Below are 15,628 nucleotides of genomic sequence, written 5' to 3' on the forward strand. Positions count from 1 at the left end.
GCACTTGTATAGTCTTTTTTTTTTTTTTTTTTTTGCGGTACGCGGGCCTCTCTCACTGTTGTGGCCTCTCCCGTTGTGGAGCACAGGCTCCGGACGCGCAGGCTCAGTGGCCATGGCTCATGGGCCCAGCCGCTCTGCGGCATGTGGGATCTTCCCGGACCGGAGCACGAACCCATGTCCCCTGCATCGGCAGGCAGACTCTCAACCACTGCGCCACCAGGGAAGCCCTGTATAGTCTTTTATTGAGGCTTTTGTGTTTCTTCCAGAAGACTCAGTTTCTGATCTATAGCTTGTAACAGGAGCCTTTAGGCAAGCATAAAGAAAAAGCAGACACTACCTGTGGAGGTAAGACTGAATGGTTCAGGTTAATTTATTTTAATAGCCAACAATATCAAAATGGAGAAAAGTAGAATTCTCTATTGAGGCGTATCAATTTGTAAGGATTTAGTGACTAGTTACCTCAGAATAAGAACAGTGAGGGCATTGACCAGTTTCAGAGTCTTTAATTTATACTACAGTGTATTATGATTTTCTCTAGTTGTCTCCAGTCTAGATATTTAAATCTAGAGATAAAATCTTTTAAAATTTTATTTTATTATTTTTTAAAATGACAGCTTTATTGAGATAGAATTCACCTTTTAAAGTATACAATTCACTGATTTTTAGGATGTTCCAGAGTTATGCAACTGCTACCACTATCTAATTTTAGAACACTTTTCATCACTCCTAAAAAAAACTCTGTACCTATTGGCAATCATTCCCCATTCTTCCTCTAGTCTAACTGTCTTTATGGATATGCCTGAGAGAAATTCTTTTAAAGATAATTTTGTTTATTAACTGGACGGTTATGTACATGTCTGTGACATGAATATGACTCCTTCTAAAAAGGACATAATCATTCTATTATTTTTTTAAATTTATTTATTTATTTTTGGCTGTGTTGGGTCTTCGTTTTTGTGCGAGGGCTTTCTCTAGTTGGGGCAAGCAGGGGCCACTCTTCATCGCGGTGCGCACGCCTCTCACTATCGTGGCCTCTCTTGTTGCGGAGCACAGGCTCTAGACGCGCAGGCTCAGTAGTTGTGGCTCACGGGCCTAGTTGCTCCACGGCATGTGGGATCCTCCCAGACCAGGGCTCGAGCCCGTGTCCCCTGCACTGGCAGGCAGGTCCTCAACCACTGTGCCACCAGGGAAGCCCCCTATTTTTACATTAATAAAAAGTCACTCATATATGGTTGACTTAGGAACTTTTATTTTTTATTTATTAAATTAAAACAAATTGGGCTTCCCTGGTGGCGCAGTGGTTGAGGGTCTGCCTGCCGATGCAGGGGATGCGGGTTCGTGCCCCGGTCCGGGAAGATCCCACATGTCGCGGAGCAGCTGGGCCCGTGAGCCATGGCCGCTGAGCCTGTGCGTCCAGAGCCTGTGCTCCACAATGGGAGAGGCCACAACAGTGAGAGGCCCGCGTACAGCAAAAAAAAAAAACAAAAAAAAAACAAATTATCTTGGGTTTAATAACCACAACAGCTTTCATAATAGTGTTAATTCAAAATCTAGAGAATGGCAAGCACTCTTAATTACTTCTATTATCTCTTCTATTTTTGATTTTTCACAGAGCTGGATTAGTATCTGATACATTGGTAGGTGCTCAGTCAAGAAAGCTTTATTTTATTTTGCTGACAGAGCTAGAATTAGAATCCAGTTTTCCTCCTACTAAGTCTCCTTTTTCCATTATGCCACACATGCTTTCCATCTGTGCCCAAAGGTGATTTTTTAAAGCATTGGAAGCAGCTCATAGAAGTGTGGATCATTGTTCTTCATTTCCTTTTACTCTCCTTTATGTAACCAAACATAAATTTACAAATTTAAATGTGTTATTGTATGAATGTTGAAATGATAAAGAGGCTAAAGGAAAAGAAAGAAAAAATTTTAAACTTTCAGTGTTTTATGTTTAATAACAAATATAAATTCCCGTATGTCACAGGTAAAGAATTTAAGTAAAGTAGAACATAATCATGTGCAGCATTTTCAGCTTGAGTATTTTATTTAAATAGCTCTAGTCAAAAATGCTAATTATGAATTAGTGGTTTTAAGGTATGATTTAAGGAGCTCAAACTGGAGGAGAATGATGGTAAAAGAAAGGATGAACACCTGTAGATTTTGTTGTTGTTTGCATTTAGATTTTTACATGTAGACAGTAAAATGCACAATTCTTAAATGAATTTTTAAGAATTGATGCATTTTTACACACGTGTATATGTAGTAATCACCATACCCATCTATAGAGAATATTTTAACAACCTAGGAGGCTTCTTAGTACTCCCTTTTTGTCAGCTATAACCCTCCAAGAGGTAATCGCTGTTCTAACTCACATCACCATAGATTAGTTTTGCCTGTTCTTGAAGTGCATATAAATGGAGTCAGACAGTAGTCCCTTGTGTCTGGCTTCTTTTGCTTATGTCTGTAACATTCATCGTATTATGTGTAGCAGTACAGTAGTTAAGTTTTTTGGCTTTATAGTATTCCATTATGTAAATGAAACACTATTAATCCATTCACGTGTTCATGGAGATTTGGGTTGTTTACAGTTTTTTACCATCATGACTAAAGCTGTTAAAAAACTTCTTTATACTTGTCCTTGGGTGAATATATGCACTCATTTTTCTTGGGCCATAGGTATTATAGTGTTATGAAAGCTCAAAACTTTTTAAATTAAAACAGCCAGTATGCTGAACCTGCCTCACATGAAATTTTCAAGTCCACCTAAATAGACATATACCTCTGATTTTATGATGGAAACTGGAGAAAAACAACATTGACTTCACAGTCAATACAGGGTGATATTGTGTGCCTGTTCTGTAATGGCAAGGGTTATGGGTATTTTACATTCAGTCATTCAGTAAAAAGCAGGGCACCGTGCTAGGGATTAGGAGATACAGCTGTGAAAGACAGTCCCATACCCTGCTTTCACCAACCAATAAGCAAGTCATTCAGACATAACGTGTAGAGTGCAGAGATAAAGAAATGAGAATTATTAGGGGAGTGCTTAGGATGGAGCAGCTCACCTAATCCTGAGTAGTCAGTGGAGGCATCTTGCAGGAAGGGACATCTAAACCGGGTCCTAAAGATTGAATTGGACTTAGCCGGTGAAGGAGGTGAGAGGGTGGATGTTGAGAGGAGCAGGGCAATGAGAGTTTTTAAGGCAATGTTTAAGGCTTGGGGACTTGAATTGAAATTAGCTGGTGAATCAGGGACTCAATTATAAAGGGCCTTTTGGAGTCAAGGAGTGTTGACATCATCCTCAGGTCAGAAGGGAATCACTGATACTGTCTTTTTTATTATGGAAAACTTCAAACACATATTGATAGAATGGTAGAATGAATCCTTATATACACAGCCCACAGTTTCAGCAATTACCAACTCATGGCCAGTCTTGTTGAGACCACTTCCTTCATCCTCAGTGGATTGTTTGAAGCAAATTTGAGATATCACATCATTGAAGATTTTTAGCAGGAGAGTGCTACATGATCAGTTTTGCATTTTAGAAATCACACATTTCTAGTAATTTAAAAGTATCTTTAAAATGCACACACCATAGTTTGTGTGCTTCTCATTTGCTTCCAGTCACAAAAGACATTTATCTTTCTGTATCACCATGTAATATTTGTAGTTGTTTGCATTTTTTCAAACTGTATGGAAACAGGATAAAATGTTAAAATTATTTTATGTATTTATCTTCCCATGTAGATCAGTTGGTTAATTTGCATTTAAAATACTGTTAGTGAACGTTGGGGCTTCTATAACTATAAAAATGTCATAATTAATATAAAGATTTGTAGATTTGGGGTTTTACTCTGAATATTTTTTACAGATTCAAGTTGAGGAATTTATTATTCTGCTTTTGTGGTTCAGGTTTCAGTAGGTAGATTACTTATCTACCTATTGAAATTTGTCTTCTTATTGAAGTTTACTCTTATGGTGAGAATTAATATATTACATTGCTTTTATTTTAAAGCTATTTATAGCTGTCTACAGGTCACTAAGTTAAATTCCTTCCTGTAGTTAGAATGTTTGCTTCCTAAAGTGTTTTAATTTCTTTCTTCCTCCCTTTCTTCCTCCCTCCCTCCCTCTCTCCCTCTTTTTCTTTCTTTCTTCTTTCTTTCTTTCTTTCATTTTTATGGTAGCTTAGTATTATAGATGGTAACTATTGCTGTATTACCTTGGGATACTATTGCATTCATGCATTCATTCGTTTACTGAGTGAGAGTCAATGCTCTTACTCTAAATCAGAGGTTGGCAAACTATGGCTGCTGAAATTGCTTCTTATGTTCTTGAAGGGTGTTGTAAAAAAAGAGAGATTTTGCAACAGAAACCATATGTGGCCTGCAAATTTAAAATGTTTACTATCTAGCCCTTTATAGAAAATTGGCCAACCCCTGATCTAAATGAGTATAACTTAAATTCTTGGCTCATGCTTTTTTTTTCTTTTGGAACTGTTTCTGTAAGATTCTCTTTAGAATTGACTTTTGAAAATTAAAATTTTCATTGTCTTTTACAGAGAAGATGGTGAATTAGAAGATGGTGAAATAGATGATGCAGGATTTGAAGAAACACAAGAACAGGAAGCAAAAGAGGATGAAAAGCAGAAAAATGAGAAAGCCTACAGAAAATCAAGGAAAAAACACAAGAAAGAAAAAGAGAAGAAAAAGTCCAAAAGGAGAAAACGTGAGAAACATAAGGTTAGTTAGAATCTACTTTTTATTCTTTTGGTAAATTTTTATGAAATATAAAACACTGAAAATTACAAAGTATAAATCATTGCCTGTTTTCTTATAAAATATATGGATTAGATCTTTTTATGTGCTTAAGAAATTTTATGAACATAAAGATTATATGAAATGTTTTAAAGATTTAAAAAATATTCATGAGAACCTTACCGTATAGCACAGGGGAACTCTACTAGGTTCTCTGTGGTGACCTAAATGGGAAGGAAATCCAAAAAAGAGGGGATATATGTATACGTATAGCTGATTCACTTTGCTGTATAGCAGAAACTAACACAACAGTGTAAAGCAACTCAACTCCAATAAAAAAATTAAATAATCAAAGTAACTTTTAATGCAAATTAGAATAAATCTTTTAAATTGATGGAAGATTGTATGCAAGAATACTGAAAGCTTAAGGAAAGAAAGTTTCATTCTCTACAGATGTAGATTAACAGCACTGGCATTGTCCATCCATTCATTTATTTATTCATTTGTAAGTATTATTGCGTGCTTGCTGTGGAAGTCTCTGTGCTGTATGCTGGGGGTTATAGTAATGAATGAAATGGTCTCTGCTGTTATAGAGATTACATTGAAAAGGGAAGGAGAGAGCTGTAAACAATTGAAAAACAAATGCTATCAAGAGAGCACTTGGGTGCTGGATACAGAATAATGTGGATTGCGGTTGAGAAGAAGGGAAACCTATACTGACAGAGAAATCAGAGAAAAGTTGGCAGCAGTGGTGGGGTAGTTTTTGAAACTCCCTGAATTTCCCCCATAAAAACAGAGCAATTAGAATAGCAAAACCAAAAATTCATTGGCAGCATCTACCAAAAAATGAACTAACAAGTTATCTTCACAAACCTCAAAAATAAAAAACCACAGACAGCAACCACAGACAGCAACAAGACCAGAGTAGGATCAGCAATTGTGTGAAATGAAGCAGAAGAAAGGTAAAAAGAACTTCCAGAAAACAAACTACCAACAGGTATTCATCTCAATGCAGGAGTCTGCAGTGAACATGGAAAGCCTGTCGGCCAAACTGAGAAACAGCAATGGAAACTGAGAGGGGGCTTTACTAGCTCCCAATTCCCACATGAGTATAAGGTGACCACGTAAGATTGTATGGTGCTAGAATGGTCTGTGCCTGATGAATACTCATCAACTAAATCTCTTCTAGGACAGAGTCCCACCCTGAGGAGAAAACTGCTAGGAGTAGAATCTAAGTTGAGAGGACAAGAATACTAGGGCCAAGGAAAGAAAATGGGGGAAGGGAGCAGGGGTGGCATATCTCAGAAGATACACAGCCATGTTTTTTAATACCTCATGTGCTAACGACAGAAGAAATAACCCTAGAGAGTGAAGCTAGGAAAGTTTTCCTGGCTCATTCCTCCTTTGACACATGAGCAACAAGATTGGACCATGACCACATTCCATATACGTTATTCTTATTAAAAAAAAAAGAGGAAACTGGGGAGAATAATATTCTTCCAGAAAGGAAAGAATGCCCACAAAACATGAAAAACTTAACCTAACATTTCAAAATGATTTTTAAAAATTAAGAAAATAATACAGACTATGATCAAACAGCATCAGCAGAACTGGGGGAAAAGGGAATCCTTTGGTCATTTAGGCAAAAAGACCAAGCCACTTATTAAGAAAGGAAAGTCAGATTTATAGAAAAATTTTTGATATCAACATTTTATGCCAGAAGATAATGGAGTAACATATTTGAATAAAATGCAAGCCAAGCATTTTATATCCAGCTAAATACTGAACTTCAAATATAAAGTCCTCAGAAAAGCTGTATATAATAGAAGTCAGGAAATATTATCATAAGACTTCTCATAGAATCTCCTAGAGCACACGTTCAGATAACCAAAATGACTGGTTGAAAAAGTGAGAGTGATCTACATACACTACGTATTAGTCTGTAAAGCTAAGACTAAATGATGGACATGGGGGGCAGTAAATTATGTATTGAAACATTACAGCTGTAAAAAACGTCAGGGAAAGCAGAAGAATATATGGTAAGCAGGATAACCTTCTTGGTAGTTTTTTAGTTATTAACTGAGACTTTTTAAATATACTTCAAATTATTATCCTGGGAATGAAAGAGAGGAAGTAGAAGAAGAGGTTACTGCCTAATTTCAATATTGGTCCTACTAGTAAACAAATAGTATGCAAAGAAGGGACAGGGACTAAGGTTATTGGAAAAAGACAACTTGAAAGAAATAACTGAAACAAAAATATAATCTTTCTAATACCAAAAGATATACCTCCCAACAATGCAAAATCCAACTCTAAGCTATGTAAAAGAGAAAGATTTAAAAAGTGGGTAAAACCATTGTAAAGCAATTATACTCTAATAAAGATGTTAAAAAAAATAAAAAAATGAAAAGTGGGTGAAGCTATACCAGGCAGATGCAAAGAAAGAAAAGGCAGAAATCACAGTGTTGATATATGAAAAAGTCAAATTTAGGTCAAAAAGGCATTGAAAGAAACAAAGAAGGGCATTTTATAATGTTAAGGTTATAATTCACAGTGAAGATTTATTTATTTATTGTTATTTAATATCCCCTTAAACATCAGTTTTCATAAAGCAGGAACTATAGGAACTATGAGAAGAAATAGACAGGAATACAGTAATAACAGGAGATACACCAGTATACCTCTCTTAACCCAAGGAGATTAATCAAATGGATGAAAAGGTGGTAAGGATATTAAAGAAATATTATAATATTATATTATAATATTATAATATATAGTATTATAAATATTATAAATATATAGTAAGCTCTGAATCCTGAGAATATATCTTTCTCTCAAGTATACTTGGAATATTCATAAAAATAGACCATGTCATAGGCAACAAAGAAAACTCCAATTAATTTGATGGAGTAGAAATAGTACAAAGAGCAATCTCAAACCACAATGCAATAAATCTAGACATAAATAACAAAGTCGAAAAACAGAAACACTTTTGAATGCAGACTAAATCTGCCGAATTACATGAAAATAATAATAGAATTTGACATATGGAAGATAGCTAAAAAATTATCAGAAGAAAAATTATTATAGTATTAAAATCTAGAAAACAGCAAAGTAAGACAGAAACAAAAAGGAAGGGCTTAATAAAGTTATAAGTAGAATTTAACAAATTAGAATGAAAAGTCAGTAGTTTGTTTTTTTTTTTGGCCATGCTGCACGGCACGCAGGATCTTAGTTCTCCCATCAGGGATCGAACCTGTGCCCCCTGCAGCACGGGTTGGCCAAACTAATTAAGAAAAAAGGGAAGCACAAAAACAAAGTTAGATATTTTGAGGCTAAGAACTTTTAAAACCATCAAGTCCTGGTTCCTTTTTAACAGTTCTTCCTTTAATTCATCTATCTTTCCTCATAGATAGGTACTTTCAACATTTTGCTTGAAAATCTTAACTAGATCACCTAGTTCATTAGACACATTTTCTACTTTCCATATTGCTGAATGTAACAGTGTTGCTAGATTTCTGCCACTGCATAACAAGGATCTCCCTTTTTCCAGTTTTAATAAGATCTCTCTCACTTTCCTTTTAAGTCGCCCCAAAGTCCAAAATTTTACTAACAATAATTCAGGGTGATCTTAGGCTTTCACTAGTGCCCTCTTAAAATCATTCCAGTTTCTATCCACTGTCTGGTTCCAAAACCAGTTCTACCTTTTAGATATTTGTACTGGCAGCACCGCATTTCCAGATACCAAAACCTGTATTAGTTAACTATTGCTGCGCAACACATTACCCCAAACTTAGAAGCTTAAAACAACAAAAGTTTGTCTCCTAGTTTCTGTGGGTCAGGAACGTGGGCACGGCTTAACTTGGTATTCTGGCTCAGCGCTTCCTGCGAGGTTGCAGTCATCTCCTGACTAAGGCAGGATCCTCTTCCAAGTTCGGTCATGTGGCTCTTGGCAGGCCTCCGTTCCTCACCATGTGGACCCCTTTACATACCACTTCTTTGACCTCGTGCTTTGGCTGGCTTCCTCCAAAGCAAGAGAGCAAGAGAGAGCACCCAGGATGAAAGCTACAGTCTTTTTTATAACCTAATCACTTCTGACAAATTCTGTTTGCTAGAAGCAAGCTTCTAAGTCTAGTCCACACTCAAAGGGAGAGGAATTAATCTCCACCTCTTGAGGGTAGGAGTAATAATGAATTTGTGGACAATTATTATTAGAGAAATGCCATTTAATTGATTTTATATTTTGCATTTTCACTTAATAGTACAGATAAACATTTTGTTGTTTCTATAAAATCTTCTAAAATACCATTTTAATTGATTGCTCTGTATTGTATTATACTTTAGTATCATTCTCTTACTATTGGACATGGAGATTTTTTGTGATAAATCTTGAAGGACAGGTAGGAATTAGCTCGTTGACCAAAGAGACACAGAGAATACAAAAGCAAAAAGGTGTGAAAAGGCTGGCATGGTTTGGGGAAGTCACTGAAGTCCCTAAATTCTTTCTGTTACTGTTTGAATATTTAAAGGGGTCACTAAATGTCTATCCTGTTAATTAGTTCTTGACTATGTCTTTTGCCCTCTTTACTCACCACGTTGTGGTGTCATGTTTGTTAAGAGTTCTACAGAAAGCATAATCACTGAGACTTGAACTTTATTTATTTTTAAAACATTTATTTATTTGGCTGGGCTGGGTCTTAGTTGTGGCATGCAGGATCTTCTTTGCAGCATGCAGGATCTTTAGTTGTGGCATGCGGACTCTTAGTTGCATCATGAGGGATCTAGTTCCCCAACCAGGGATCGAACCAGGGCCCCCTACATTGGGAGCGTGGAGTCTTACCCACTGGACCACCAGGAAAGTCCCTAGACTTGAACTTTAGTACTTACCAACCAAGTGTATTGAAAGAAATAATCCACCAGTGTATTATAGGTAAAATAACAAAATTAAGGGAACACTTTCAAGCACCAAACAGATACCAAACAATAACCAAAAAAAAGAAACTCAAAAATTCTGAAATAAAAAAAGTATACTATCCTTTTCACTTAAAAATTTAATAATTTTTAATTACTCTCTACTATTTCCAGCTATTTTTAATTTTGGGTTAATAATTACTTCTTATTACTGTAGGTGAGCCACATACATATTTTTTTATAATAGCCTTCCTAATGACTTCTTAACGTCTGTGTTCTAGACTCATTTTTGGGGGCTAGCCTGAAGAATCTTCTCCCTTAAACAGAATCTTCTCTTCTCTGATGGCTCTTCCTGAAGCAGTGCCTCTGTTTGAACTTCTTCTTAAGCAAGCCTTACCCCTTTAGTGTTCTTCAAGGTAAAGGTTTTCTTTTGAGCCAGAGCTGACTTCTGCTAGTAACAGAGCAAACTTGGCTTTTAAATGGACAATATTTATTTCAAGTCCTAACCAAAAAGATTAGGTAGTTAAGCTTGAAGCGTTTCATAGCATAATTATAAAAAGATCTTCATATCACCTATCAGATCAACAAAAGCAGAATTAACAGCACCCCAAAACTAAACCCCAGAACATTTAAGAACAAGGTGGAGGAAAACAGTTTGTCTTCTTAAACCAGCATTTAAGAATGGAGTAGAAGAAAACAGATCCTTCTACTGTAAAAGTATCAAGAGGTCAATTTAGTTCAGCACATTTTTACTGAGTTTGTTCTAGTCTTAGATGCTGGGAATGCAAGGATGATAAAATACAGAGTCAGTGTCTTTGTTGATAAGAACTTCAAAAAATTTTTTTAAAGAGGGTGCTCAACCTGGGAAGGTAATTATTTTGGCTAGATGGAGGATATTTCGTGATTTTTTTTTTTGAAATTGCATTCATACTTGAAAAAGCTTATTCTTGATATTTGTCAATCACTGTCAATTACTTGTGGTTTGCATTTCATCTTTGTTCAATTTTGTGGGTTGGATTTATGTTATATTTATGATTTGGAATGTTTTGATATCTTTTAGATTTAGGGTACTTATGCAATAGATTAAGAACTCTAAAGCTGTTTTAGGTAAAAATAAATTACTTCATACTCTATTCATGTTCTAGGACTCTTTTTGGTGATGAGGAACCAATTTTATTTCCTTTAAGATTAACTTAGGGGCTTCCCTGGTGGTGCAGTGGTTAAGAATCCGCCTACCAATGCAGGGGACGCGGGTTCGAGCCCTGGTCCAGGAAGGTCCCACATGCCACGGAGCAGCTAAGCCCGTGCGCCACAACTACTGAGCCTGCGCTCTAGAGCCCGCGAGCCACGACTGCTGAGCCCGCGTGCCACAGCTACTGAAGCCCGCGTGCCTAGAGCCCATGCTCCACAACAAGAGAAGCCACCACAGTGAGAAGCCGTGCACTGCAACGAAGAGTAGCCCGCGCTCGCAGCAACTAAAAGCCCGCACGCAGCAGCAAACACCCAACGCAGCCAAAGATTTTAAAAATAAAGATTAACTTAAATTTAAGATCACTTTAGAGCATAGAGGTGCAGTATTTTCTATTTGAAGTCCTTGGGCCAAAGGGATGATGGGGAAAATGCTGCCATTAAAATCCCCGAGAAAAGAGGAAGATGTACTATTCCTCAGAAAATTTCAGAGGAGTTGGGGTGGAGGTGGTCTTTGGAACAAGAATTTTCCAGTTAATACTTCAGAACCTACTAGGATAATATAATCTGTTGGTTGGCACCTCTGGCTGAAACAAGCTTATCTAGATACTAGTTAAATTTTTTTCCTTTTGTAAATGTAACATTTTTGGTTTTTCCTTCTTTTAGCATAATTCTCCATCCAGTGATGATAGTTCAGACTACAGCCTTGATTCAGAGGTCGAACATACAGAAAGTTCCCACAGAAAAAGAAGTGGTTTCTACAGGGATTATGACATTCCATTTCCTCAGGTATTGCCTTTATTTTTATTGTCATAAAATATACAGAACATAAAATTTACCATTTTAACTATTTCTTTTTCTCTCTCTTTTTCTTTTAAATTGGAGTATAATTGACCTACAACACTGTGTTAGTTCCAGGTGCACAACATAGGATTCAATATTTCTGTACATAAAATGATCACCACAATAAGTTTGGTTACCATCTGTCGCCATACAAAGATATTACATTATTATTAACTGTTCTCCCCATGCTGTACATTTCATCCCTGTGACTCATTTATTTTGCAACTGGAAGTTTGTACCTCTTAATCTCCCTCACCTATTTCATCCCCATTCCCCTCTGGTAACCACTTGTTTGTTCTATCTGTGAATCTGTTCCTGTTTTGTTATGTTTGCTCATTTGTTTTGGTTTTCAGATTCCACATATAAGAGAAATAATAGTGATATTTATCTTTCTCTATCTGCCTTATTTCACTTAGCATAATGCCCTCTAAGTCCGTCCTTATTGTCACAAATGGCAAGATTTCATTCTTTTTTATGGCTGAGTAATATTCCATTGTATATATACTGCATATACTGCATGTATATATATATATATACTGCATTTTCTTTATCCGTTCATCTGTTAATGGACACTTAGCTTGCTTCCATATCTTGGCTATTATAAACAATGCAGCAGTGAACATAGGGGTGCATATATCTTTTCGAATTAGTGTTTTTATTTTCTCTGGGAAAATACCCCAAAGTGGAATTGCTGGATATTTGGTAGTTCTATTCTTAATATTTTGAGAAACCTCTGTACTGTTTTCCACAACGACTGCACCAGTTTACATTACCACCAACAGCGTACAAGTGTTCCCTTTTCTCCACATTTTCACCAACACTTGTTATTTCTTGTCTTTTTGATGATAGCCATTCTGCCAGGTGTGAGGTGATATGTCCTTGTGGGTTTTTGTGCTTTTTAAAAATTAATTACTTATTTTTGGTTGCATCGGGTCTTTGTTGCTGTGTGCTGGCTTTCTCTAGTTGCAGGGAGCGGGGGCTACTCTTCATTGTGGTGCACAGTGGCTTCTCTTGTTGTGGAGCACAGGTTCTAGGCACACGGGCTTCAGTAGTTGTGGCATGCAGGCTCAGTAGTTGTGGCACATGGGCTTAGTTGCTCTGCGGCATGTGGGATCTTCCTGGTCCAGGGCTCAAACCCGTGTCCCCTGCATTGGCAGGCGGGTTCTTAACCACTGTGCTACCAGGGGAGCCCTATCCTTGTGGTTTTGATTTGCATTTCCCTGATGATTAGTGATGTTGAGCATCTTTTCATGTGTCTGTTGGCCATTTGTATGTCTTTGGAAAAATTCACTATTTTCACCATTTTAAAATATACAGTTCAATGACATTAAGTTTATTTATGATGTTGTGCAACCATCACTCTGTCCATTTCCAAAACTTTTTCATCTTCCTAAACAGAAGCCATGTACCTATCAAGCAATAATACCTAATTTCCCCCTCCCTCCACTCCTGGTAACCACTATTCTACTTTCCATCTCTATGAATTTGCCTGCTCTAGGTGCTTCATATAGGTGGAATCATGCTGTATTTGTCCTTTTGTGTCTGGCTTATTTCACTTACCATAATTTTTGCAAGGTTCATCTGTGTTGTAGTACGTATCAGAATTTCCTTCCTTTTCAAAGCTGTATAGTACTCAATTATATGTATATACCACATTTTGTCGATAGATACTTGGATTGCTTCCACCTTTTGCGCATTGTGAATAATGCTGCTATGAACGTGGGTGTATAGGTATCTCTTTGAGACCCTGCTCTCAATTCTTTGGAGTATAGACCTAGGAGTGGAATTACTTGATGATATGTTATTTCTACATTTAACTTTCTGAGGAACTACCAACTGTTTCCCACAAAGGCTGCACCATTTTACATTTCCACCAACAATGCATGAGATTTTTCTGATTTCTCCACATTCTTGTCAAGCTTGTTATTTTCTGTTTTTGTTTGTTTGTTTTGTTTTGGATAACAGCCTTCCTAATTGGTGTGAAATGATATCTCACTGTGGTTTTGAGTTACTGCTTTTTAAAGAGAAAAATTAAACTTTCAATTTCATTCTTTGCTTTCTGATATTAAAAAAATATTTTATAAGACATATGCTACAAATTTTAAACCTTTGAAAATAAAGACTATGTCATGGATTTGTCTGTTAGGGCTGCCATAACAACATACCACAGACTGGTGGCTTAAACAACAGAAATTTATTTTCTCACAGTCTGGAGGCTAGATCTGAGTCCAAGATCGAGGTGCTGGCAGGTTTGGTTTCCCCTGAGGGCCACAAGGGAAGGATCTGTTTAGGTCTTTCTCCTTGGCTTGTAGATGGTCACCTTCGTGCTGCTTTGTCCTCACATGGTCATTTCTCTGTGCACGTGGACTCCTTGTGTCTCTGTGTGTCCAAATTTCCTCTTATAAGGGCAGCAGTCAAATTGGATCAGGGCCCACCCTAACATCCTCATTTTAACTTAATCACCTCTTTAAAGGCCCTTTCTCTAAACACTGTCATATTTTGAGGTACTGGGGGTGAGGGCTTCAGTATATGAATTTTGTGCCACCTACCTCTTCAAGTGCAAACATTATTTGATGTGTTTTAAACAGAAAAAAAATTAAAACAACATGATATACTTTATGTCTTCCTTAAATATGTTGCACTGTATGAACAGAATCTTCAATCTGAATATTATTTTGTGCTAGAAAAATCCTGATGCTCTCAGGAGCACTGAGGAGTATTCAGGTCAGTGTGCATGTATCTGAAAAACCCCAGACTTTCTGAGTTCCGGTGGGTGGGGGTCGCTAAGGCTTCCGCTTTTTCCAGACTCTGGACTCCTTTTGTTCCCAAAGATTGAAAGGATAGTCAAAAGTGCTGTTGAACCTTTTCAGATGATTTTTCATGCTGGGCTGATGCTTTCAGAGCAAAAACAGCTCCAAGTACTGCTCACTTCTGGGGATTTTCATCTACTCCATGGGAAACGGTTCAGTAATCCTTCACTAATTTGTTAGCTCTCTGATGTCTACAGTGGTCTGAAAGAAATATCTTGTCTATCTTTGCTGCATTTTTTTAGGAGGAGGACTGATCTGAATTAAATTACCTAGTCTGCCATTAGAAGAGAAAGTTCAGGATCATTTCCTTCACATATGGTTTAGTGTTGACTCACTGAGGTTAGAAAGTATATCCTAAAAATCTCATTTGATTAGATAACGAGTATCTACTATATGACACTTCTACAGTTATAGGCCGACAATAGAATATAGTATTAGCATCTAGCTATTAAATTAGTACTTAATATATCTCCTTTTTCCTCATCCTTGTTCAGGGTCTCCTGTTCTCTTATTTCATGCTTAGAGTGACAGCCTGTGTAACAGAAACCAAATCTGCCCCCACAGACATTCTAGCAGGTAGATAGCCTAATAATCAATAAACAAAGTGATTGGAGAAACTATATCCTTCAGTAAAATTTATAGTCTTTTTCATTTCTTTTATCTTTAGGAGGGCTTTTAAAAATACTTGCTAGATCCTTGCTGGTGAGTACATTTTGTTCATTCCAAATGGTGAACATGTGACGCACGAGGAGATACCCTCCTAGAGAACTGGGGCTGCTCTGTAACCCCTCATTCATTTAGCGCTTCCTGGAGAGCTTGCACCGCATGGGTGGTGCCCTGATGCAAACACTAAGCACTGCAGCAAGCCACATTAGAGTCTGTCACTGCAGAAGAAGCCCTGAGGTTTGCATAATTAGAGGGCTATTAGGATTATTTGCAGTTGGGAAAACAAGGGAGGGATGGATTGAAAGTTTAGGGATAATTCTGCTTGAAAAAGTAGGAATTATGGAGATTATTTTTGTAAAGGCTGTGAAAAATCAGAGAATTGGATTAATATTAAGACTTAAAGCTTTTGTGAAAAGCATCTAATCTCTAGAGAAAAATTCATACTCGCCCATTAACAGA

General features: G+C 37.0%; 1 protein-coding gene across 1 annotated transcript in view; it reads left to right on the top strand.

Annotated features, from left to right (window-relative positions):
- Nucleotides 1–15,628, top strand: part of ZC3H6 (zinc finger CCCH-type containing 6) — a 53,068-nt gene that overhangs the window by 14,893 nt on the left and 22,547 nt on the right. Inside the window, exons 2-3 of the mRNA XM_079941617.1 lie at nt 4,556–4,736; nt 11,517–11,639. Coding sequence (XP_079797743.1) covers nt 4,556–4,736; nt 11,517–11,639 — 304 coding nt within the window. The remainder of the gene's footprint in view (nt 1–4,555; nt 4,737–11,516; nt 11,640–15,628) is intronic.

This window comes from Stenella coeruleoalba (assembly GCF_951394435.1).
Source record: "Stenella coeruleoalba genome assembly, chromosome: 13".
Classification (NCBI taxonomy): domain Eukaryota; kingdom Metazoa; phylum Chordata; class Mammalia; order Artiodactyla; family Delphinidae; genus Stenella; species Stenella coeruleoalba.